Consider the following 26,779-nt stretch of genomic DNA (forward strand, 5'->3'; position numbering starts at 1 on the left):
TGTTATATATCGCCCCCATAGTGCTGCCCATGGTCCCTATAGATCGCACAAGTCCCCCTGTGTTAGATATCGGCCCCATAGTGCTGCCCATGGCCCCTATATAGATCGCACAAGTCCCCCTGTGTTAGATATCTCCCCCATAGTGCTGCCCATGGTCCCTATATAGATCGCACAAGTCCCCCTGTGTTAGATATCTCTCCCATAGTGCTGCCCATGGCCCCTATATAGATCGCACAAGTCCCCCTGTGTCAGATATCGCCCCCATAGTGCTGCCCATGGCCCCTATAGATCGCACAAGTCCCCCTGTGTCAGATATCGCCCCCATAGTGCTGCCCATGGCCCCTATAGATCGCACAAGTCCCCCTGTGTCAGATATCGCCCCCATAGTGCTGCCCATGGCCCCTATAGATCGCACAAGTCCCCCTGTGTCAGATATGGCTCCTAGGCTGCTGCCCATAGTAAAATAAAACCCTCTTTCCTTATCTCCTGCAGCGCTGAGCTCCCTCCTGTCTGGCTCCGTGCTTCTGTTCTTCCACTTCCTGGTTCTCGGTGTGGTCATGTGATCGGCACAGCAGCTTGAGCTCTCTGCCTGCCTGATCACAGTGGAAGCAGGGACACGGGGAGAAACGCTGCAGGGGTAAGTAAAGCTTTTTTATTTTAGAATGAGCAGCAGCCTGGGGGCCAAATCTAACACAGGGGTGGGCATGTGCCATCACAGTGGGACGCAGGCTCATATAATATGCACCGCTGCCCCAGCCCCTCACTGCGTGCGATTTCAGCACCATTGGAGATGGACAGCGGCTGTGCATATTATATGAGCGGGTGCAGGAGATCAAAGCCTGCCGCCCGCAGCGTTCCCCTGTGCTCCAGAGCTGCTGCCCCCACCTCCCCTGGACGCTGCAGTGTACATATATATATACACCCCCCCCCCCGTATATCCGGCGTATAAGACGACCCCCCCACTGTAGCCATTATTTTAAGGGGGTAAAAAGTCGTCTTATACGCCAGTATATACGGTACTGTATATAAGAACCCAGGTCGTGCTGTAGAACGTAAAAAAACACGTTTTTATAATACTCATTTATAAAACGGTCTGATGGGTGTCTCTGCTCTCTGGTCCGGCGCCTCCTCTCTGCTGCGATCGCCGTCCTACTTCTACCCAGCCCAGTATAGATGGCGCGTCTACGTCAGCCACACAGGCCGACATTGTGGTCCTGCGCAGGCGCACTTTGATCTGCCTTGCTGAGGGCAGATCTGAGTACTGTAATGCACAGGCATGAGGAAAGATTAAAGACCGCACGCACATGCACTACAATACTTTGATCTGCCCTGAGCAGGGCAGATCAAAGTGCACCTGCACAGGACCTCAATGCTGGCTATGTGCATGATGAAGGATGCATCATGCACACAGGCATCAGAAAAAGGAGGACGGCAATCTCCGCAGAGAGGAAGCTCCGGACCGGAGAGCCAGCACACCCATCGGACTCTACCTCCTCACCACTTAGGTGAGTATTGTAAAAGTGTTTTACGTTCTACAGAGTGTTCTGGGCTCTTATATACCGTATTTTGGAATGCTGTATATAAGAGCTCACTTGTGTTGGCCGCAGCTTATAGTCACCAAATCTGTGTTATACCAACACTAGCAAGTATTTATACATGTTTTTTTAAATATTTTAAAAATGTAAATGTGAAAATTGTGACGTGCATTTGTATTCATGCCCACCTGAGTCAATATTTTGTAGACCCACCTTTCACTGCAGTTACTGCTTTTGGGGTATGTTTCTACCAGCTTTGCATATCTAGAGGCTGACATTTTTGCCCATTCTTCTTTCCAGAATAGCTCTCTAGATCAATGAGATTGGATGGAGGCGTCTGTGAACAGCAATTTTCAAGTCTTGCTCCAGATTCTCATTAGGGCTTAAGTCTGGCTTCTGACTGAGCCATTCACGTATACTGTATGTATATGCTTTGATCTATACCATTACATTGTAGCTCTTGGCCGTAACTCTTCCAGAAAGGCCAGATTTGTGGAATATACCATTAAGGCTGCTACACTAGCATGTGGCATCGGATGTGATATGCTAATGACCCTCGGCTCAGGCTCTGCTGCGAGCGTGAGCCGAGTGTCATGCAACTGCGATCCAATCCTGTGATCATATTACAGCTGCCGAGAAGAGGGGGAGAGAGTGATCTCTCCTTCTCCTCCATTGTCAGCCTGAGCATATATAGCACTGTACTTGTATGTCATCCAAGTGCAGTCCAAGGTTTCACTCGCACCCATAGACTTGTATGGGTGCGAGTGATCCGAGATTTGCAGACAATCGCAGCATGCTGCAATTTTTTCTCAGTCCGATTAGGGCTCAGGGCTGAGGAAAAACTCGCAGATGTGAGCTGCTGTATTGTCTTAAATGGGGCGACCTTTTTTTGCATTGCACTCGTGTGAGACCTACGTCTGTATGACTCTACCCTAATAGTTGTGCTGTGGACCGATCCTCTCATCTGAGCTGTGGATTTCTGCAGCTCCTCCAGAGTGACCATTGGCCTCTTGGCTGCTTATCTAATTAGTGTTCTCCTTGCTTGGAATCTCAGTTTAGGTGGATGTCCATGTCTTGGTAGGTTTGTAGTTGTGCCATATTCCTTCCATTTTTGGATGATGGATTGAACAGTGCTCAGTGAGATATTCAGAGCTTGGACTATTTTTTTTTTTTTTTATAACAATCCTCCTTTACTCTTCTCCACAACTTTATCCCTGACTTGTCTGGTGTGTTCTTTGGTTTTCATGATGTTGTTTGATCCCTAATGTTCTCAAACAAACCTCTGAAGCCTTCACACAGCAGGTGTAGTTATACTGAAAATAAATTACACACAGATGAACCCAATTTAATAATTAGGTGACTTCTGGAAGCAATTAATTACTCAGGATTTTATTTAAGGGTATATGACTACAGGAGACTGAATACAAAAGCACGTCACAATTTTCAGATTTATATTTTTGAAATAGGTACAAAACCATAATTTCCTCTACACTCCACAAATACTTGCTACTTTGTGTTGTTATGTCACATAAAATACATTTAAGCTTTTTGGTGTATTGAAAAAAATATTTAAAAATTCATTGGGTATGATTACATTTTCATATGAGTCATGGCCAATATAGTTCCAGAAAATGAAGTACCGTATTTCACCCAGAAAATTATTGCAATTATATGTTTTGTTATACACATTTATTTCCTTTGGCTGTATTGGAGCAACACAAAAAATAAAGAAAAAAAGGCAAATTTGACATAATTTTACACAGAATTCCAAAAATGGGAGAGACAAAGTTGTTGGCACCCTCAACTTATGTTAATAAATAGCTGAAATCAATAAATAGCTGAAATCAATTACTTCCTATAACCATCAACAAACTTCTTACACCTCTCAACTGGATTTTTTGCCGACGCTTCATGTGCAAACTGCTCCAGGTCTCCAATATGTGAAGGCGTATACTCAAAACAGCAATTTTAAGATCCCTCCACAGTTGTTCAATGTGATTTAGATGCAGACTCATTGCTGCCATTTCACAAATCTGCCGCACATTTTTCCATCCATTTATGGTGTTTTTTCAAGTATATTTGAGGTCATTGTCCTGCTGGAAGACCTATGACCTAGGACACAAACCCAGCTTTCTGACACTGGCTACTACGTTGCGATCAAAAATCCTTTGGAAATCTTCAGATTTCATGATGCCTTGCACACAGTCAATGCACCCAGTGCCAGAGGCAGCAAAACAACCCCAAAACATCTTTGAGCCTTCACCATATTTGACTGTAGGTGCTGTTCTTTTCTTTGTAGGCCTCATTCTGTTTTCAGTAAACCGTAGAATGATGTTCTTTACCTAAAAGCTCTATCTCAGTCTCAACTGTCCACAAGACGCTTTCCCAGAAGGATTTTGGCTTACTCGCATACAATTTAATAGACTGCAATCTAGCTTTTTCATGTCTCTGTGTCAGCACTTGTGTCCTCTGTGGTCTCCTGCCATAACTTTTCGTGTCATTGAAATGTCGACAGATAGTTCTCGCTGAGCCTTAGGGGTACTTTGCACATTGCGACATCGCTAGCATTGGCTAGCGATGCCGAGCGCGATAGTACCCACCCCCGTCGCACATGCGATATCTTGTGATAGCTGCCGTAGCGAACATTATCGCTACGGCAGCTTCATACGCACTTACCTGCCCTGCGACGTAGCTCTGGCCGGCGACCCGCCTCCTTCCTAAGGGGGCGGGTCGTGCGGCGTCACAGCGACGTCACACGGCAGGCGGCCAATAGGAGCGGAGGGGTGGAGATGAGCGGAACGTAAACATGCCGCCCACCTCCTTCCTTCCGCATAGCCGGTGGAGGCAGGTAAGGAGATGTTCCGCTTCTGCGGCTTCACACACAGCGATGTGTGCTGCCGTAAGAACGAGGAACAACATCGTATCTCCTATTGGTGCGACATTATGAAAATGACCGACGCTACACAGATCACCAATTTTCGACGCTTTTGCGATCGTTTATCGGCGCATCTAGGCTTTACACGTTGCGACGTCGTTACTGGCGCCGGATGTGCGTCACTTTCGTTTTGATCCCGACGATATCGCAGTAGCGATGTCGCAACGTGCAAAGTACCCCTTAGAGACAGCTTGAATTTCTTTGGAATTTGATTGGGGCTGCTTATCCACCATCCGGGCTATCCTGCATTGCACCCTTTCATCAGTTTTTCTCTGCCACCCACATAGAGGGAGATTAGCTACAGTGCTATGGTTTGTAAATTTCTTAATTATGTTGCACATCATGGACAAAGGAACATCAAGATCTCGAGATGGACTTGTAACCTTGAGATTCTTGATACTTCAACAATTTTTGTTCTTAAGTCCTCAGACAGTTCTCTTCTCATTCTGTTTTCTATGCTTAGTGTGGCACACACGGACATACTATGCAAAGATTGGGTCAATTTCTCCCCCTTTTTTTTTTATCTGGTTTCAGATGTGATTTTTAAATTGCCCACTTAAGTTTGAATAAGCATCACGTGCTTGAAACATAGTTGTTTACCCACAATTTTAGACAGGTGGCAACAATTCTGTCCTTCCCATTTTTAGAGTTTTGTGTGAAATTCTGTCCAATTTGCTTTTTTTATCTTTTCAGTTTTTTGGTTGTTATTCCTAAACACACAAAGGAAATAAGCATGTACATAACAAAACATGTGTAATTGCAATCATTTTCTGGGAGAAATACTTCATTTTCTGGAACAATTTTAAGAGACCTAACACTTTCGGCCATGACTGTGTACATACTCATATGCATGTACCGTATATATTATTATTATTTATTATTATAGCGCCATTTATTCCATGGCGCTTTACAAGTGAAAGAGGGTATACTATACGTACAACAATCATTAACAGTACAAAACAGACTGGTATAGGAGGAGAAAGGACCCTGCCCGCGAGGGCTCACAGTCTACAGGGAATGGGTGATGGTACAATAGGTCAGGACAGAGCTGGTTGCGCAGTGGTCTACTGGACTGAGGGCTATTGTAGGTTGTAGGCTTGTTGAAAGAGGTGGGTCTTGAGGTTCCTCTTGAAGCTTTCCACGGTAGGTGAAAGTCTGATGTGCCGAGGTAGAGCATTCCAGAGTATGGGGGATGCACGGGAGAAATCTTGTACACAATTGTGGGAAGAGGAGATAAGAGAGGAGCAGAGAAGGAGACCTTGTGAGGATCTGAAGTTGCGTGCAGGTAGGTACCGGGAGACTAGGTCACAGATGTAGGGAGGAGACTAGTTGTGCATGGCTTTGTATGTCATGGTTAATGTTTTGAACTGGAGTCGTTGGGCGATGGGAAGCCAGTGAAGGGATTGGCAGAGTGGCGAGGCTGGGGAGTAGCGAGAGGAGAGGTGGATTAGGCGGGTCGCAGAGTTTATTATAGATTGGAGGGGTGCAAGAGTGTTGGAAGGGAGGCCAGAGAGCAGGATTGCAGTAGTCAAGGCGGGAGATGATGAGGGCATGCACTAATGTTTTTGCTGATTCTTGGTTAAGGAAAATCCAGGTATATCCAGAAGACCTTTAATGAAGAATAGATTCAGAGAACGTTTTGGCTAAAGGCCGCTTTAGACGCTGCGACATCGCTCAAGCGATCTCGTTGGGGTCACAGAATTTGTGACGCACATCCGGTCGCTTTAGCGATGCCGTTGCGTGTGACACCTTTGAGCGATTTTACATTGTTGCAAAAACGTGCAAAATCGCTCATCGGTGACATGGGGGTCCATTCTCTAATATCGTTGCTGCAACAGTAACGAAGTTGTTCCTCGTTCCTGTGGCAGCACACATCGGTACGCGTGACACCACAGGAACAAGGAACCTCTCCTTACCTGCCTCCCGCCCGCAATGCGGAAGGAAGGAGGTGGGCGGGATATTCGCTTCTATTGGGCGGCGGTTCAGTGACGCTGCTGTGACGTCGCTGTGACGCTGAACAAACCGCCCCCTTAGAAAGGAGGCGTTTCACCGGTCACAGCGACGTCACAGGGCAGGTAAGTAGTGTGACGGGTCTGGGCGATGTTGTGCGCCACAGGCAGCGATTTGCCCATGTCGCACAAGCGATGGGGGCGGGTACCCACGCTAGCGATATCGGTCATGATATCGCAGCGTGTAAAGCGGCCTTAAGTGATATCAGTAATTTTAGCTAATGGGATAGTATCGGTTGCTGTCAGATGGAACAAGTGCCAGCTTACTACATATTCTCTTAGAGGCGTTCAGTTAAGGATGTCTCATCCTGTTTTTATTGCTCCATTATGCTGTTGTTTTTAATGAGGGATTAAACTGATCTAAAAGGTTTGCTAATGCCAGCTAGAGCTTCTTAACTAGCCTGAATATTAACTGTTATGAGAATGTTGATGAATCCAATTAATCCCTTTTTTTTTTTATTATTTTTTTTTTGCACAGGCAATGGAGAACAGTAGCAACTCAGCAATTGTGTGTTTTATTTTTTTTTCTTTTTCTAAAACCTGCTTTACACGTTGCAATTTCGCATACGATATCGTATGCGTTTTGAAACGCCCCCATCGTATGTGTGGCACGTTCAATTTGTTGAATGTGCTGCACAAACAATTAACCCCCGTCACACGTACTTACCCGTCCATACGACCTCGATGTGGGCGGCGAACGTCCACTTCCTGGAGTGGGAGGGACGTTCGGCGTCACATCGACGTCACACGGCAGCCAGCCAATAGAAGTGGAGGGGCGGAGCTGAGTGGGACGTAAACATCCCGCCCACCTCCTTCCTTCCGCATTGTGGGCCGGGAGCTGCAGGACGTAGGTAAGATCTGTGCATCGTTCCCGGGGTGTCACACACTGCGATGTGTGCTACCCCGGGTACGATGAACAATCTGACGTGCAATTCTAGAGACAGGTACGATGTGTATGCGATGAACGTTTTAACGTTCAATCGCAATCGCACGTACCTGTTACACACTGCAATGTACCATACGATGCCGGATGTGCGTCACTTACGACGTGACCCCGCCGACACATTGTAAGATACATTGCAGCGTGTAAAGCAGGCTTTAGATTTGATTAAAGGGAACCTGTCAGGTGCAATATGCACACAGAACCACAAGCAGTTCTGGGTGCATATTGCTAATCCCTGCCTAACCGTCCAGTAGCAAAGATAAAGAGATCTTTAGAAAAAGTATTTCTAAAGATCCTTTATGATATGCTAATGAGTGCAGGGACTAGTCCAAGGGTGTTTTTCCCCCCAACTAGTTCGCCCTCTTATCATGTTAGTACGCCCACAGGGGCATACTAACATGCTATTCAATGCCCATTGCCCAGTGTCATCATCAGTGACGTGCTTACTTATGTCCATTGTCACCGACTCAGACGCCGGGCTTAGAGTCAGTGTGTATGATCAGACTGCCCGACACTTCCGGTCATTTGCACTAAACTGCTCTAAAGCCGGGATGTATACACGCGGCTTCATTGTGCACATGACCGGAAGCGCCGGCACTTCTGATCCTATGCCCGGCTTCTGAGGCGGTGATAACAGACACATGTATGCATGTCACCGCTGATGACGCTGGGCAATAGGCATTGAATAGCATGTTAGTACACCCTTGTGGGTGTACTAACATGCTAAGAGGGCAGACTAGTCAGGGGAAATAACACCCTTGCGACTAGTCCCTGCGCTAATTAACATATCATAAAGGTTCTTTTAGAAATACTTTTTATAAAGATCTTTTTATCCATGCTAGTGTATACAGGGACAGTTAGGCAGGGAATAGCGATATTCAACCAGAACTGCTTGTGGTTCTGGTTGCATAATGGACCTGACAGGTTCCCTTTTAATATACAATGGAACCTTGGTTTAAGAGTAACTTGGTTTGAGAGCATTTTGCAACACAAGCAAAGCTTTCTAAAAATTGGTAACTTGGTTTAAGAGCAATGCTTTGCAAGAAGAGCAAATTCCCACTGTGCACACAACGGGTTCTGTCCTTTCACCGCACTCTAAACCGCTCTGGAGGTAACTTCCTGTCCATATGTACTGTATACAGTATACAGTGTACCATTGTACAGTACAGTATATACTACATAGCATGTCTATCAATTTGCATTTGTGGATATAGTATCGTAATTTCTTTCTACTAACCAGTACAGCACATTGCTTATACTGTACCTCTCGCACACCAACAATTCTATTGGAAGCTACAGTGCAGTTTAATTTGTTTTAGGCTACTTTCACACATCCGGTTTGAGCCCTGCGGCTCAATCCGGCTGTGAAAACTATGCAACGGATGCGGCGAAAACACCGCATCCTTTGCATAAGTTTTTACATGCGGCCGGTCCGGTTTTTTCCGGTTGCGGCATGCTACTGAGCATGCGCAGTGGAAAAAAACGCATGCGACGACCGGATGCGTTTTTTTCCGCATCGCGCCGCATCCGGCCTCCATAGGGATGCATTGAAAAATGCACCGCAGCGGCCGGATGCGGCGCGATGCGGTGTTTTTTGCCGGAGCAAAAAACGTTGCAGGGAACGTTCGATCCGGCCGCCGCATCGGCTAAATCTGCCGCATGCGGCAAAAAACGGACCGAACGCAAGCCCCTGCGGCACAATACGGCACTAATGTAAGTCTATGCAAAAAAAAACCGCAATCGGCGTTACAAAAGCCGGTTGCGGTTTTTCTGCAGAACGCCGTATTGTGCCGCAGAGCAAAAATCCGGATGTGTGAAAGCAGCCTTACATGTTTTTTACTGCAGAGTATTTTGTATCAGTGTACTGTAATAATTTTATATGAATACAGTACATTATTTTGAATTACTGTAATAAGTTTGTATAAATACAGCAAATATTTTTGGGTTGTGGAACGAATTGTCTGCATTTCAATTATTTCCTATGGGAAAATTTGCTGTGATATAAGAGTAAAGCGGGCTTTACACGCTACGAGATCGCTACAGCGATCTTGTTGGGGTCACGGATTTTGCGACGCACATCCGGTCGCTGTAGCGATGCCGTAGCATGTGACACCTATGAGCGATTTTGCATCGTCGCAAAAACGTGCAAAATCGCTCACCGGTGACATGGGGGTCCATTCTCAAATATCGTTACTGCAGCAGTAACGAAGTTGTTCCTCGTTCCTGCGGCAGCACACATCGCTATGTGTGACACCGCAGGAACGAGGAAGCTCTCCTTACAATGCGGAAGGAAGGAGGTGGGCGGGATGTTCATCCCGCTCATCTCCGCCCCTCCGCTTCTATTGGGCGGCCGCTTAGTGACGTCGCTGTCACGCTGAACGAACCGCCCCCTTAGAAAGGAGGCGGTTCGCCGGTCACAGCGACGTCACTATGTGAGCAAGGATGGTTGACCTTAGGGAGATCAACATCCACCACTGCGGAGACACCATCACGTGTTTCTCAATGCAGTGATTCTAGAGCAATGCCCCCTGGGAAATATTCAAAGCAAGAAGGCCTGCGGAGACATCATCACATGTTTCTCAACGCTGGCAGGAAACTAGCCAGGTCTTTCACCGGGAAGGAACAACCACTGGAAGGGCAGTCTCCAGTCAAGGAGACCACCTATGCCAAACATGGTATCCATCCACAGACAGCCGTTTCGGGGTATTTGCCCCTCATCAGTGTGGAGTAGGAATCTGGCTAGTGGGACATTGCCTAGTAAAAGACTATGTGAGCAAGGATGGTTGACCTTAGGGAGATCAACATCCACCACTGCAGAGACACCATCACGTGTTTCTCAACGCAGTGATTCTAGAGCAATGCCCCCTGGGAAATATTCAAAGCAAGAAGGCCTGCAGAGACATCATCACATGTTTCTCAACGCTGGCAGGAAACTAGCCAGGTCTTTCACCGGGAAGGAACAACCACGGGAAGGGCAGTCTCCAGTCAAGGAGACCACCTATGCCAAACATGGTATCCATCCACAGACAGCCGTTTCGGGGTACTTGCCCCTCATCAGTGTGGAGTAGGAATCTGGCTAGTGGGACATTGCCTACTCCTACTCCACACTGATGAGGGGCAAATACCCCGAAACGGCTGTCTGTGGATGGATACCATGTTTGGCATAGGTGGTCTCCTTGACTGGAGACTACCCTTCCCGTGGTTGTTCCTTCCCGGTGAAAGACCTGGCTAGTTTCCTGCCAGCGTTGAGAAACATGTGATGATGTCTCCGCAGGCCTTCTTACAGCGACGTCACTAGGCAGGTAGTGTGACGGGTCTGGGCGATGTTGTGCGGCACGGGCAGCGATTTGCCCGTGTCGCACAACCGATGGGGGTGGGTACCCACGCTAGCGATATCGGTAACGATATCGCAGCGTGTAAAGCAGCCTTTACTTGGTTTAAGAGCTAACCCCCGGAACCAATTATGCTTGTAATCCAAGGTTCCACTGTATTGTTCTTTATATAGATATAAGTGACTCAATGATTTTATTTGTTGTTTGTTATGGTAATGATTATGATTTTTTAAGAAACTCTCCACTTGTGATTCCAGTAGCTCAGTGCTGCCTCCTCCTGGCAGTCCGGCTTTCTCCATGCGGCCTTGCTCTGTTTTATTATTTTAATGATTGAAGACTAAAGAAGGATATTTTTTCTTATGAAAAGTGCTGGAATATCTTTTTTTTTTTTTTCAATTCATACATGTTTGCATTTAATTTTCCTTAACAGAGTTGCGAGAGGGCTTCTTAATTTTGGCAAAATGATTTTATTTTCATTGGTTCAGGTTGTGTATTTTGGAAAGCAGAACAAAAGAAACAATATTGAAAAAATAACATTTGTATGGAGTTTGCAGTGTAGCAGTACCAATCATGTATTTTGTTTTGTATCATTTTCTGTGGGGGTTTTTTTATTTACAAAAATACACCATGTAAGAGAAAAAGGGTGATTTTTGTTTTTTATTTTTGTTTTTTATTTTTATAAATCTTTTACAGTGAAATTTGATAACACACAGCAATGTTTCTGTACTGCTGTATATTCTTTCCTGGTGCAGAGGTCATGGAGTTATCTTCGAACCAACCATTAGGATGGAGTGCTAGCTGCATACATGATACTTTGTCCACGTCATCACTGTGACAAACTATTACTTCAATTCTCGGAAACGTCCTGTTTACCGTAAGGTCATCATTTGACACCTAATAACCTCCTGATTTGTCTTTTTAAAAATCCACTTCCCAATTCCCCAGTCAACACTAATTCTGGAGTATTTTCTCTGATTTCCGCCAATTGGTGACTAGCTGTCATTCTCACTAGATAATTGGCCTGGGCCTAAGCCTGGTTTCACACTTTCAACATTCATGGTACCAGTGCACATACAATGTCCGACCCAACCATGCGTCTATTCACATAAACTCAGCAGCCAGATCTGTGCCCTTGGGGCTGTTGATGTCGAGTCAAGAGACTCATTGCCAGGCCAGACTGCAATATTGGTGGCCTCTCCTCAGTCAGTACCTGATCAATGGTGGTCCAATTCCCAGCACCCACATGGATTAGCTGAGTAAAGGTATTGGGACTCTCCCAGTCAGTGTTTACCTGACAGTGCAATCCTTGTGGTTGTGACAGTGTCTGGTACTGCAACTAAGTCCTCTTCTCTTTAACCAAATGTACATGTCACACTGTGACACAGTCAGATATTAATGGCCTGGGGATAGCCTAGCAATATTATAGTCCTGGAAAACCCATAAAGACCTACAATCGTATGCAATTTTTAGTGGAACTTTATGTATTCATATTTTGTAAAGCAGTGTTTAGACGAATTTAGGCTCACTTTTGGAGTATATTCACACCATATTATTTTCCAAGCAAACAAAAATATCCATTTTTCAAGTCAAAGACACTTCAGGAAACTCTCATTTTCACTTATGTTATTTATTTATGTAAACCTGGAGCATCTTTTTTTGTTTTAGTTTTTTTGGTCATTTCTTGAGCACTTTTCCATTATTTTATGTGTTTTCCTGTGTTTTTGGGTCATCGGCACGCATGCAGTACAGTACATTCATTTACAGTGAAAGCGCGACACCACATGGACAAATGCGGTTGTGCATGAAGCACACAACCGCATGGTGTCCTGCTTCCACTGTAAATGAATGTACTGTACTGCGTGCGTGCCGGATCTGGCGAAATGCCGGATGTGTGAAACGGGCCTTATACTGTTTTTTTTTTTTTTTGTTTAACTCCATTCAACAATTAAGAAACCGCTAGTGGTTTTAGAATCAGTGACACTGACCAAACTTTCAAAAATATGCCCATGTGTATGTTAAACCTTCCCTTTGATTTGTTTTGTAATGTGCGGAACCTCAAAAACCTACCATAGCCAACCATAGGGCCACTTTACACAATGTGCAGAAAATATGGGGAAAAAGCACAACCACAAAACAATATATAAATGCAAACTTACAATATGTGATTCTACTTAATACAAAATAAACTTCATTGAATGAAAATTTATCATTAAAAAAGTCAGTCAAATGACAAATATGTGGTAAGAGGTGAAAACATCATAACGTCTAAAGAAGATACAGGATATAGCTAATGATGTATATGCAATAAGGACAAAATAACATGAGAATCAAAATGGTATACAGTAATATCCGACTTTTGAAGACAACAAAATATTACATATGTAATAGTAAAGTACAAATGTGACATTATCAGCCTAGTAGAAAAAAAGTAAGTAACCTGAATTGGTCTAGAAAAGTAACTAGGGCTGAAATAGGTGAAATAAAAAATGAACCATAATGTGGTTAAAAAAATCACAGGTAAGACAGAAGAGCTGGTGATTACTAATAAGTGTACAAGATTATTCTATAGGTATTACCTTGAATGCCCAACGCGCATTTCGCCAAGATTTCTTCATTGGGTATAGAACATTTTCAGAATGAAAGACCCCTTCCACTCACCTCTTTTAATTGCTTGGCATCTGATAAGATGCTCAAAAGACTGAACACATGATAAGCAAGTGTTTTGTTGTTTTGTTTTTTTTACCTAGAAATGACTAGTTTATTCTTTTGAGCGTTTTGTTATCGCTTTTTCAGGCAGGTTTCGGAGCCGACTTGCTCCAAATCCTCCTGGGAAAAAAAGTGTGAACATACCGGTACGCCTTTATACATTGATTCCAATAAATGAAATGCCATTGTTAATAAATAATATTGATTTATTTCTGTTGCTGTATTGCAGGGGATGTCAGTGAAGAAGCAGTCAATTGTTTCAATAAACTGCTTGAAATGGAGCCAAGTAATGGTCCTGGTCTCATTGGAATAGGTGTTAAAGCCCTACGTGATAAAAAGTATGATCTGGCAGCCGAAAACCTTTCCCGAGGTAAAGTAACATTTCCATTTTAAGTATGTCAAGTCATGTAGAGTGAAGTTAATTAAGTATATCTACCGGAAAAACTACAAGACATCTTGCAAATCATGCACCATATAGGCATGATGAAAGAAAAAGAAGAAAGTTTAGACTCTCGGAATGCAGCAACACAAACATTTCTTGTTGGCTATGAAAATGTGTTTGTTATACAAAAAAAATAGTATCCACCACGATGAAGACCCGCTGCGTCCTGGATACTGCGGATCCTGACCTGCTGGGCCGTGAGTCTCCCCTGCAGTAGACCACAGCTCATGTCCACGATCGGGCAGTTTCATTCTCTCCCTTCTGTTTTCCCTGCGGAGAATGCTTGCGGCTCTGCAGCAAACAATTGACATGCTGTGGTTTGGAAAGCTGCACTGCAGGTCAGTGTTTGTGGCTGGAAAAACAAGCACAGTGGGCAGAAGATTTTTATAAATCGCATCCACTGTGCTTGTATTGTACAACGCAACGTTTTAGACGCAGCTGAAGCATGCTACGTTTAAAATGCTGTGAACACTAATCATGGGCACGCACCCTTACCCTGGTGGTGGTGAACTGTAGAATAAAGTTATCCTGTTAATTATACCCCACATTACACAGTAAGAAAAAAACAAACCACAAACAATTTTACATTTTGTTTCTTTCTCTTGTATTCAAATCCATAAAGTTAGGAAAATGTTTAACTTCACAAAATGATGGCAATAAAATATATATAACAAGTCTTATAAGAGACAGATCTTATACCACTACTATAAAAGAAAGAAAAACACGACTTTTGGAATGTGATGTAAGGCCTTAGGCTACGTGGCCAGGATCCACAGATACTGTGACCTGGGCGCAGCATGTCCTCTCATGTGGGGCCGAAAGTGCTCTCCGCAGGAGACTGCAGCGGCCTGTACCCACAATCAGGGTTCGGGCCACCCCAATCTCTCTCTGTTCTCCCTACAGAGAACATTCACGGGGAAAAACAAGCACAGTGGGTATGGGATTTGTATAAATCCCATCCACTTTACTTGTGCTGTACAACGCAACGTTTTGGATGCAGCGAAAACACACTGCATCCAAAATGCCGTGAACCATGATCATGGACACACACCCTTAAAGTGTACTCCAGTGATAACTTGCTGAATGCGATAAGCATCTTTAACCCCATTACATCATGGTTGAGCAGATCATGCACCGGACAGCCTGCATTCCATTTATATTTTATGGGGCTGCTGGAAACAGTGCTTGGCAGCCCCACAAGGAATGGATGGACTGGTAGTCGCACATGTGCACTGCTGTTTCATTTCAACAGGGATAAAAACTTCCCTATTCTACCAATTGGTGCTGGTCCCAGGAATCTGACCCCACTGATCTATTAGTTATTACTTAGCTTGTGGATTGGAGATAACTTGTTTTCACTTTATGTTCCAAAATATGACAGTCCTAGTAAAAAAGCTCCTCCTTCTGTTCTCCATGCTTAATGGGGCATACACAGACAAGCGATGCAAAGATTCAGTCAACGTCTCCCCTTTTTATTTGGTTTCAAGTGTGATTTTCATATTGCCCACACCTGTTACCTGCCACAGGTGAGCTTAAATGAGCATAACATGATGAAACAAAATTGTTAGCCCACAATATTTGAAATGTACCAACAATTTTGTGTGGCCTATTTTGGGAGTTTGTGTGAAAATTATGTTCAGTTTGCCTTTTTGTTTCTTTTTTTTTTTTTTTATTGCTCCAATAAACAGAAAGGAAATAAATGTGTATAACAACACATGTGTAATTGCAATAATTTTTTGGGAGAAATACTTATTTTCTGGAGTAATGTCAAGTTCAAGAGTGCCAACACTTTCTGCCATGACTGTATGTAAGCTGTACATGATTCAAATATGAAGATGGTCGTCTATATGCAATGATAAACACGTATTGTGCTTCTCCAGGAGTCCATGGCGTGAAGTCGTGTCCCATTGCGTGGTACTTTCTTGCACAAGCTCAGCTGAAGATACACAAGCATGAAAAGGCTGCTTTTTCCTGTGAACAAGGTGGGGAGTATATATTAGCGTCTATATCACACATATTCTTCTTTCACATTAGTCAATAATTCATCTATTCCTTCCTTCAGCCATTAAAGTTCTATCCCAGGATAATTTATCACGTGAGGACACTCAACAGAAGGATCGAGCTCTTGGGCTGAAAGCACAGGCTTTGCTGCAATGCACAGATGAAGATCACTCTGACGAGATACTGGAAATCCTGGAGCAGGTATGAAATAAGGTTATATGTGCCTCGTACATGCAGTCACCTCTGATGCTTTTACTGAATGGGAATGCTCTTGTTCACAACCTTTTCTGGCATGTCCAGCTATATGTAAAGTGCACGTAGTCAGGACTGGCCTGGATGGAAACAAGAAATTTCTATTCATAGTAATCGTTGATAAAGAGAAAAACAATATAGTATAAACAAATCACATATGATAAAGTTTTGTAGCTCTGTACAGTAATAAAAGAGTTTGCTGCTGTAGATGACAAAAAACGTCTGAGCCGACTGGCTGCAGCGGTCACATGCTGTAGGTTCTTTGTCACTGCTGCAGCTCAGTCAGCAAAGATCAGTGGAGAGGTGGCTTTGGAGTGGCAATTTCTTGAATATGTAATATCTATCTATATATATAGACATATACATATACATATATATATATATATACTAGAAGGTGGCCCGATTCTACGCATCGGGTATTCTAGAATTTACGTATTGTGTAGTTCATGTATGATTTTTGTTATATATATAAATGTTGTTGTGTGTACTTACCAAGTGTTTGTGTAGGGCGCTGTACATGTTCTGGGTGTTGTCTGGGTGTGGCGGGGGGTGAGAGCGGTGTTGTATGTGTGTTGCGTGTGTTGCGTTGTTTGTGGAGCGCTGTGTGTCTGTAGCGTTGTGTGTGTGTGTGTGTGTTGCGCGGTTTGTGTGTTTTGGGGGGGAGGTATGTTTTGTGCAATGTGTGTATTGTGCGGTATGTGCGTATATTTATGTATGCCGCGGTGTTTGTGTGTTGGGTGTTGTGTGTGTGCAGCATTGTCTGTGTGTGTGGGTGTCTGTGTAGGGCGGTGTTTGTGGTTCCCAGTGTGTGTGTGTGTTGTGCAGTGCGCGTGTGTGTGTGTGTGTGTTGGGGGGAGGTGTGCACATCCCATCGTGCTCCATCCGCCATGCTGCGCACCCCCCATCGTGCTCCATCCGCCATGCTGCGCACTCCCAAACGTGCTCCATCCGCCATACTGCGCACTCCCAAACGTGCTCCATCCGCCATGCTGCGCACTCCCAAACGTGCTCCATCCGCCATGCTGCGCACTCCCAAACGTGCTCCATCCGCCATGCTGCGCACTCCCAAACGTGCTCCATCCGCCATGCTGCGCACTCCCAAACGTGCTCCATCCGCCATGCTGCGCACTCCCAAACGTGCTCCATCCGCCATGCTGCGCACTCCCAAACGTGCTCCATCCGCCATGCTGCGCACTCCCAAACGTGGTCCATCCGCCATGCTGCGCACTCCCAAACGTGGTCCATCCGCCATGTTGCGCACTCCCAAACGTGGTCCATCCGCCATGCTGCGCACTCCCAAACGTGGTCCATCCGCCATGCTGCGCACTCCCAAACGTGGTCCATCCGCCATGCTGCGCACTCCCAAACGTGCTCCATCCGCCATGCTGCGCACTCCCAAACGTGCTCCATCCGCCATGCTGCGCACTCCCAAACGTGCTCCATCCCCCATGCTGCGCACTCCCAAACGTGGTCCATCCGCCATGCTGCGCACTCCCAAACGTGCTCCATCCCCCATGCTGCGCACTCCCAAACGTGGTCCATCCGCCATGCTGCGCACTCCCAAACGTGCTCCATCCCCCATGCTGCGCACTCCCCATCGTGCTCCATCCCCCATGCTGCGCACCCCCATCGTGCTCCATCCCCCATGCTGCACCAGCATCAGCCTCTCTGCCCGCAGCATCAGTCTCTCTGCCCGCAGCATCAGCCTCTCTCCTCCCAGCATCAGCCTCTCTCCTCCCAGCATCAGCCTCTCTCCTCCCAGCATCAGCCTCTCTCCTCCCAGCATCAGCCTTTTCTGTCCCTAGCATCAGCCTCTCTCCTCCCAGCCTACCCCAGCCTCAGCGTCCCCCAGCATCAGCCTCTCTTCTCTCAGCCTCCCCCTCCCAGCCTTCCCCAGGATCAGCCTCTTTCCTCCCAGCATCAGCCTCTCTCCTCCCAGCATCAGGCTCTCTCCTCCCAGCATCAGCCTTTTCTGTCCCCAGCATCAGCCTCTCTCCTCCCAGCCTACCCCAGCATCAGGCTCTCTTCTCTCAGCCTCCCCCTCCCAGCCTTCCCCAGGATCAGCCTCTCTCCTCCCAGCCTCCTCCAGCACGCCGTGCTCCTCTGCCGACACAGATCCGATCGCATACACACACACACTCACACACACCTGATCGCGTACACTCACACACACCCGATCGCATACACTCACACACACCCGATCGCATACACTCACACACACCCGATCGCATACACTCACGCACACACACATTGACGATATTGCACATACGCGCTCACACTCACAACATCCGGAGATACCACATGCTTCTGGCCATGTGATCCTCCGGCAGGTCCTGGAAGTTCACTGCACAGTATCGCCGCCGAGAAGCAAGCGATATCCCAGGATGTTGTGAGTGTGTGGATGCGATGTGATGTGTGTGTGAGAGTGAGTGTGATCTGATGTGTGTGTGTGTGTGTGTGTGTGTGTGTGTGTGTGCGTGTGTGTATGTTCCGCCGCTGCAGGACCTTGATGCGCTGGTAACTATGCTACCATGGTTACCAGCGTATCCCGTCCCCCGCTCGCACGGGAGCCCACACCAGCATACGGCGGCAACCCCAGCAATGCAAGGGTTTGTGTCGGCTGTGTTGGCGGCGTACGCTGATGTGGGCCCCCGGGGGTACAGTACTCACCTGGGAGTCGTGGCTCCGTGTCGGTCGGTTCGGGAAATGCATGCGGGGGGCGGGGCCAGAGCGAGTGTGCATTGCGTGAGGGGGGCGGGGCGTGGGCGAGTTGCCTGGGCGAGCGGCCAATCCGTGCGAGGGGGCGGGGCCATGGCGAGCCCAGCGGCCAATCAGCTTTGTGTCACCATAAGGACACAATTTTGGAGCAAGACAGACAGACAGACAGAATAAGGCAATTATATATATAGATATCTCTCTCTCTCTCTCATTCTCTCTCTCTCTCTCTCTCTCTCTCTATATATATATATATATATATATATATATATATATATATATATATATATATATATATATATATATAATATTTATGCTTTTTCTGTTTAATTAATCTGGACAAGCATTATACAGGATTTGATGCTTTGTTATAAGAAAAGGTTACAATTTCCAAGGATGGAAATATCATACTAATCTTGTATGTGATCCATTTACTCTGGCATGAATAAATAGCTCTTTAGACTTGTTAACGTTCTTCAGATTAAGGCAAATGAGCATATTTTCATTCGTATTGCCATCCATTTTTCCTTTCTGTCCAAGTGGGATCTCTTTGTCCATTTTTATACATCAACATTTTAAAAAGTACATAATCAAATACAGTTTCCTATGATAATGTTGGCAATGTGTCCATAAAAACCGGAAGCTACATGGATGATCTCTGCGATTTATTTTTTTTGTGCACTCTTATCTGATACTCATTTTGGGCTACTCGCATCTGATACTCTGATAGCACTAGCATATGCTGCATAAAGAAGAAGTCTGACAGCTAGACTTTTTCTTCTGCCTTTGGTTTGGATTATAAAACATAACCAAAGACTGTTGCGGCACAACTTCCTACATCCAGATGTGATGCACATTACCAAAGTTTGTGAATACAGTCAGAACATATACATTAGCATCAGTCATATCAAACAGCAAGTAGCTGAAGATTTGTAATTAGATCAAATGGTCAACCTATGTGTATACAATTTGGCCTATGTACGATATTATGAGGACAATTGCAAATGAATTGAATGCTGTTCCATCACTCAAGTCCGGGAGTCCTGCTGTATCCAGAAACAAACCCCAATGTCTTTCATATTTATACATAGCATTTTTTGGGGGGGGATAAATGACAGTTTGTCTACTACTTTTATATTTATTGTATTTGGGTGAGAGCAGAACAGCTATAACAGACCTATCCTTTAGGTACGTAATTAATATAAGACTAGAAGGTGGCCCGATTCTACGCATCGGGTATTCTAGAATTTACGTATTGTGTAGTTAATGTATGATTTTTGTTATATATATATGTTGTTGTGTGTAGTTACCAAGTGTTTGTGTAGGGGCTGTACATGTTCTGGGTGTTGTCTGGGTGTGACGGGGGGTGAGAGCGGTGTTGTATGTGTGTTGCATTGTTTGTGGAGCGCTGTGTGTCTGTAGCGTGTGTGTGTGTGTTGCGCGGTTTGTGTAGGTGTGATGTGTGTGTTTTGGGGGGAGGTATGTTTTGTGCAATGTGTGTGTGTTGCGTGGTATGTGCGTATATTTATGTATGCCGCGGTGTTTGTGTGTTGGGTGTTGTGTGTGTGCAGTGTTGTCTGTGTGTGTGGGTGTCTGTGTAGGGCGGTGTTTGTGGTTCCCAGTGTGTGTGTGGTGTGTTGTGTGTGTGTGTGTGTGTGTGTGTTGGGGGGAGGTGTGCACCTCCCATCGTGCTCCATCCCCCATGCTGCGTACCCCCCATCGTGCTCCATCCGCCATGCTGCGCACTCACAAACGTGCTCCATCCGCCATGCTGCGCACTCCCAAACGTGGTCCATCCGCCATGCTGCGCACTCCCAAACGTGCTCCATCCGCCATGCTGCGCACTCCCAAACGTGCTCCATCCGCCATGCTGCGCACTCCCAAACATGCGCCATCCGCCATGCTGCAAACGTGGTCCATCCGCCATGCTGCGCAGTCCCAAACGTGCTCCATCCGCCATGCTGCGCACTCCCAAACGTGCTCCATCCCCCATGCTGCGCACTCCCCATCGTGCTCCATCCCCCATGCTGCACCAGCATCAGCCTCTCTGCCCCCAGCATCAGCCTCTCTCCTCCCAGCATCAGCCCCTCTCCTCCCAGCATCAGCCTCTCTCCTCCCAACATCAGCCTCTCTCCTCCCAGCATCAGCCTCTCTCCTCCCAGCATCAGCCTCTCTCCTCCCAGCATCAGCCTCTCTCCTCCAAGCATCAGTCTCTCTGTCCCCAGCATCAGCCTCTCTCCTCCCAGCCTCAGCCTCCCCCAGCATCAGCCTCTCTTCTCTCAGCCTCCCCCCTCCCAGCCTCCTTCCTCCCAGCCTCCCCCAGCATCAGCCTCTCTCCTCCCAGCCTCCCCCTCCCAGCCTCCCCCAGCATCAGCCTCCCCCAGCATCAGCCTCTCTCCTTCCAGCCTCCCCCAGCATCAGCCTCCCCCAGCATCAGCCTCTCTCCTCCCAGCCTCCTTCCTCCCAGCCTTCCCCAGGATCAGCCTCTCTCCTCCCAGCCTTCCTCTTCCCAGCCTTCCCCAGCATCAGCCTCCACCTCCCAGCCTCCCTCAGCATCAGCCTGCCCCAGCATCAGCCTCTCTCCTTCCAGCCTCCCCCAGCATCAGCCTCCCCCAGCATCAGCCTCTCTCCTCCCAGCCTCCCTCCTCCCAGCCTCCCCCAGTATCAGCCTCCCCCTCCCAGCCTCCCCCAGCATCAGCCTCTCTCCTTCCAGCCTCCCCCAGCATCAGCCTCTCTCCTCCCAGCCTCCTCCGGCATCAGCCTCTCTCCTCCCAGCCTCCCCTAGCATCAGCCTCCCCCTCCCAGCCTCCCCCAGCATCAGCCTCTCTCCTTCCAGCCTCCCCCAGCATCAGCCTCCCCCAGCATCAGCCTCTCTCCTCCCAGCCTCCCCCAGCATCAGCCTCCCCCTCCCAGCCTCTCCCAGCATCAGCCTCCCCCAGCATCAGCCTCTCTCCTTCCAGCCTCCCCCAGCATCAGCCTCCCCCAGCATCAGCCTCTCTCCTCCCAGCCTCCTCCAGCATCAGCCTCCCCCAGCATCAGCCTACACCCTCCCAGCCTCCCCCAACATCAGCCTCCCCTAGCATCAGCCTCCCCCTCCCAGCCTCCCCCAGCATCAGCCTCTCTCCTTCCAGCCTCCCCCAGCATCAGCCTCCCCCAGCATCAGCCTCTCTCCTCCCAGCCTCCCCCAGCATCAGCCTCCCCCAGCATCAGCCTACACCCTCCCAGCCTCCCCCAACATCAGCCTCCCCCAGCATCAGCCTCTCTCCTTCCAGCCTCCCCCAGCATCAGCCTCCCCCAGCATCAGCCTCTCTCATCCCAGCCACCCCCAGCATCAGCCTCCCCCAGCATCAGCCTCTCTCCTCCCAGCCTCCCCCAGCATCAGCCTCCCCCAGCATCAGCCTACACCCTCCCAGCCTCCCCCAACATCAGCCTCCTCCTCCCAGCCTTCCCCAGGATCAGCCTCTCTCCTCCCAGCCTCCTCCAGCACGCCGTGCTCCTCTGCCGACACTCACAGATCCGATCGCATACACTCACACACACACACACCCACCCGATCGCATACACTCACACCCACCCGATCGCATACACTCACACACACCCGATCGCATACACTCACACCCACCCGATCGCATACACTCACACACACCCGATCGTATACACTCACACCCACCCGATCGCATACACTCACACCCACCCGATCGCATACACTCACGCACACACACATTGACGATATTGCACATACGCGCTCACTCACAACATCCGGAGATACCACATGCTTCTGGCCATGTGATCCTCCGGCAGGTCCTGGAAGCTCACTGCAGCACAGTATCGCGGCCGAGAAGCAAGCGATATCTCCGGATGCTGTGAGTGTGTGGATGCGATCTGATGTGTGTGTGAGGTGTGTGTGAGAGTGAGTGTGATCTGATGTGTGTGTGTGTGTGTGTGTGTGTGTGTGTGTGTGTCTGTTGTTATGTGTGTGCGTGTGGATGTTCCGCCGCTGCAGGACCTTGATGCGCTGGTAACTATGCTACCATGGTTACCAGCGCATCCCGTCCCCCACTCGCACGGGAGCCCACACCAGCATACGGCGGCAAACCCCAGCAATGCGAGGGTTTGTGTCGGCTGGGTTGGCGGCGTATGCTGGTGTGGGCTCCCAGGGGTACAGTACTCACCTGGGAGTCGTGTCTCCGTATCAGTTCGGGGGATGCGTGCCGGGGGGCGGGGCCAGAGCGAGCGTGCATTGCGTGAGGGGGGCGGGGCGTGGCTGAGTTGCCAATACGTGCAGGGTGCCGGGGCGAGAGGCCAATCCGTGTGGGGGGCGGAGCCTGTGCGAGCGGCCGGCCAATCCGTGTGGGGGGGAGCCAGGGCGAGCGACCAATCCGTGCGGGGGGGCGGGGCCATGGCGAGGCCAGCGGCCAATCCGCTTTGTGTCACCGTAAGGACACAATTTTGGAGCAAGACAGACAGACAGACAGAATAAGGCAATTATATATATAGATAAGTAGGGGGTCCAACATTCACTGATAAGCTAATGATACTTTAGGTGATTAATATAAAAGCAGTGGACAACCCCTATAAATACTGCAGCCAGTTTAGTGTATGTAACGGTCATAGGTTTATAGGGATTAACTGTGTCCCTTTTTTTTCAGATTTCCAATATAAATGATAACCTGGTGCTCATCGCCCTGAAAGGCCAGGTATATTTAAAGAAGGGATCTTTAGAAGAAGCATCAAAGGTATGTGGAGTGACAATATTTATAACATCTGAATAGTTGCTAAACTTATATAATGTGTATGTAGTGGCTGGTATAGTGTAGTGGTTAAGTGCACTGCCTCCAACATGGGAGACTGGGGCTCAAATATCCTGGCCCCGCCATGTGGAAAAATAAATATATATATATATATATATATATATAATATATATATATATATATATAATATATATATATATATATATATATATATATATATATATATATATATATATATATATATATATATATATATGAAAAAAAATTACCATATACCTTGGGAAAAAGCCTCCTAACACTATAATACCTACCTTCCGGTGGCTGTTATAGCATAGTGGTTAATTGCACATCCACCAGTATACCAGTAGGGGTCCTTAGGCAAGACCCCTAACACTAATGCCTACCTCAATAAGCATGAGAGTGTCACGAACAGAGAGTCATGCCGGCTCGGACGTCGCCCGAATTACCAAGGTCCGCCTCAGATGTTGAGGAACCAGGACAACCTGATGATAAATGGGCTACTGGAACAAACCATACATGGACAGGGCAAGAGAACCTGGATCTGATAAAATGCTACTACAACAGCAGACCAAATGAAAGAGGATACATAAAGTGTATGAGGAAACTATGGATGGATATGTGTCGCCCAAGGGATACCAACCCAGCTTCAGGGACGCCACAGAGTCTTCTTCTGTCTATGGCAAACAGGTATGTCAGATTTGTTATGTGTCGTGACGCCACTCACGGCTTGCGGTCAGGGATATGGATGACCGCCACTGCAGTTTTTATGAGCATCTAGGGCTGATGGAGTCTGCAGTCAGATGTTGTAGCCTCCCGTGAGTGAGGCAGGCTCCAGGGGCTCAGGTGTGTAAGGTAGCAGGTCCCGGAAAAATACAAGCAGAGTCCAAAAGTCTTTTAACTCGTTTTTACTCACTCAGATGTTGTTGCTGTGAGCTGACCTGGGCGTTGCTGTGAGTAACCAGGTAGGACCAGGGGTTCCTTCGGGCCAGTCTGAGGGTGACCAGTTAGCTCACCTTCCTAGCACATTGTGTTCGGATAACCCCCTGACCTGAAGTATCGTGGGAGTCTATCCAGGGAGTCACTACTGCCTTTTCTCCCCTGTATTTGGCCCGTTTGCCGGCAGCGTGGACCAGGTGAAATGGCTTCAAGCTCTGTCTCCCTATGGGTCCCTGCGTTGCTGCTGAGGCTTGGACTCTGTGTGGTTGGTGAGGTACTTGTAGTTCCCCTCACCGGCAGGTTTAGCAGATAGTTAAACTGGAGTCTGCTCTAGGGACCTGTCCCCGTACGTGCCTAGTCACTAGGAGCACCTCTTTCTCTGACTCCTCGGTGACCGTTCTCCCTCGCCAACTGTTACTACACCGCGCAGGGTCTGACTAGCGTGAGCACACATCTGCGTCTTCTAGCAACCGCCGCTCACCACTACCAGACTGGCTCGCTCCACTCCTTTCCTTTCAGCCTCTGCACTTTAGCTCCCAGCCCCTCCGCTCCACTTCTTGAAAAGATTTGAAAGCTAGCCCCCTCTAGAGACTACCCAAGGGTCCCCTCTAGAGGTGTGGGAGACCTGGTTGCTATGTGTCTGTGCGTACACACCTCGTTCTGGCCCTTAGGATTACCTGGAAGTACTGTCCCAGCATGGGTGCAGTACTCAGTGGTGCCTGACCGGATCAGGGGCGCCACAGATACAAGACCTGAATGTCCATTGACTGAGAAACAACTAGTCACCCAACGCTTCAATATCATAAAGAGAAAGCTATTATCACAACTTGAGATAGATCGACTGCACTGCATATCCACACCACAGGAAGACCTGGAAGAACATGTGCAACCCCCTGAAAATCCTGATCCATCCTACAACCCATTGAAATACCTACCACTACCATAACACAAACTAATAAACTGATCTATGCCACTGGCTCAGTAATCCTGGAAATGCTTGGCTATACCAACAAAAGGAACAGAAGCGCGTGCCCACCATGAAAAAGAAGACTGGAGGCAAAAATCAAGGTGACACGAAGAGAAGTCAGACTACTAACAGAAGGGTGTAAAGATCATGAATAAGACCAAGCTGAACAAGTTCAAAGGCCTAACTCCATCTGATGCCCTAGAGACTGCAAAACAAAGGCTTACAGCACTGGCTGCAAGACTAGGGAGATACACTAGAGAAGCTGAGGCCAAGAGGATAAATGCCCTGTTCTCCAAAGGACCATCCAAGGTGTATTCCCAGCTGTAGAGTAACAGCACAGTAGCAGCAATTCCACCGATAGCAGAGACTGAACAATACAGGAGGGACGTATGGGAGAAGGAAAAAACACACAACACCGATGCAAAGTGGCTGCAAGATCTGAGAATGAAACACAATAACCACCCAGATCAAGAACCAGTCACCATCACAGATGTAGACATCTAAGGCTATGTGCCCACGGGACTCTGTATCTGCGGATTTTTCTGCACCAAAATCCGCAGCTTTCCCCCGGAATCCGCACATTTTCATAGGTGCGGATTTTGTTGCGGATTTTGCGATTTTTTTTTTTTTTTTCTTTCTAATTTTTTTAAAATTTAATTGAATAGGTAAAATCTGCACGAAAATCCGCAACAATAATTGACATGGTGCAGATTTTTCCGCACGAAAATCCGCACGATTTCCGCTGCGGAAAAATCTGCAGCGTGGGCACAGCATTTCCCAAATGCCATAGAAATGGCTGGGGAGTAGCTGTGCTGCAGATTTCTGGAAAATCCGCAACTTTTCCGCGAGAAATCTGCGGCAAAATCCGCGCATTTTCCGCAGTGTGGGCACATAGCCTAAGAGCGCGTCAAGAACATGAAGAGCTGGACAGCACCTGGCCCAGACATGATCCACACCTACTGGCTAAAGAAATTAACAGCAGTACATGAACGTCTGGCAAAACAGATGAACCAACTGCTAGAAGCAGGCCACCACCCAGCTTGGCTAACACAAGGAAGAACAGTGCTGGTCACTGCATCTTTTTTTTTTTTCTCCATATTTTTGTGTAGATCCACTCAAAGAAAAAAAGTAAGAAAGTGCTTCAAAAACGTAACAGTCCTATTAATTTGCATGGGAAAACAACTTGCTGTTCGTGTGTTCAGGATATTGAACTTCCTTTATTTGCTTCAGGCTT

The 26,779-nt window shown here is 47.3% G+C and overlaps 1 protein-coding gene across 2 annotated transcripts in view; it reads left to right on the forward strand.

Annotated features, from left to right (window-relative positions):
* Positions 1 to 26,779, forward strand: part of SKIC3 (SKI3 subunit of superkiller complex) — a 269,270-nt gene that overhangs the window by 72,082 nt on the left and 170,409 nt on the right. For both annotated transcript variants that reach the window (XM_075325084.1, XM_075325085.1), the window contains exons 9-12: positions 13,690 to 13,830; positions 15,783 to 15,884; positions 15,965 to 16,104; positions 23,520 to 23,606. In XM_075325084.1, coding sequence (XP_075181199.1) covers positions 13,690 to 13,830; positions 15,783 to 15,884; positions 15,965 to 16,104; positions 23,520 to 23,606 — 470 coding nt within the window. The remainder of the gene's footprint in view (positions 1 to 13,689; positions 13,831 to 15,782; positions 15,885 to 15,964; positions 16,105 to 23,519; positions 23,607 to 26,779) is intronic.

This window comes from Anomaloglossus baeobatrachus, chromosome 1 (genome assembly GCF_048569485.1).
Source record: "Anomaloglossus baeobatrachus isolate aAnoBae1 chromosome 1, aAnoBae1.hap1, whole genome shotgun sequence".
Taxonomy (NCBI): domain Eukaryota; kingdom Metazoa; phylum Chordata; class Amphibia; order Anura; family Aromobatidae; genus Anomaloglossus; species Anomaloglossus baeobatrachus.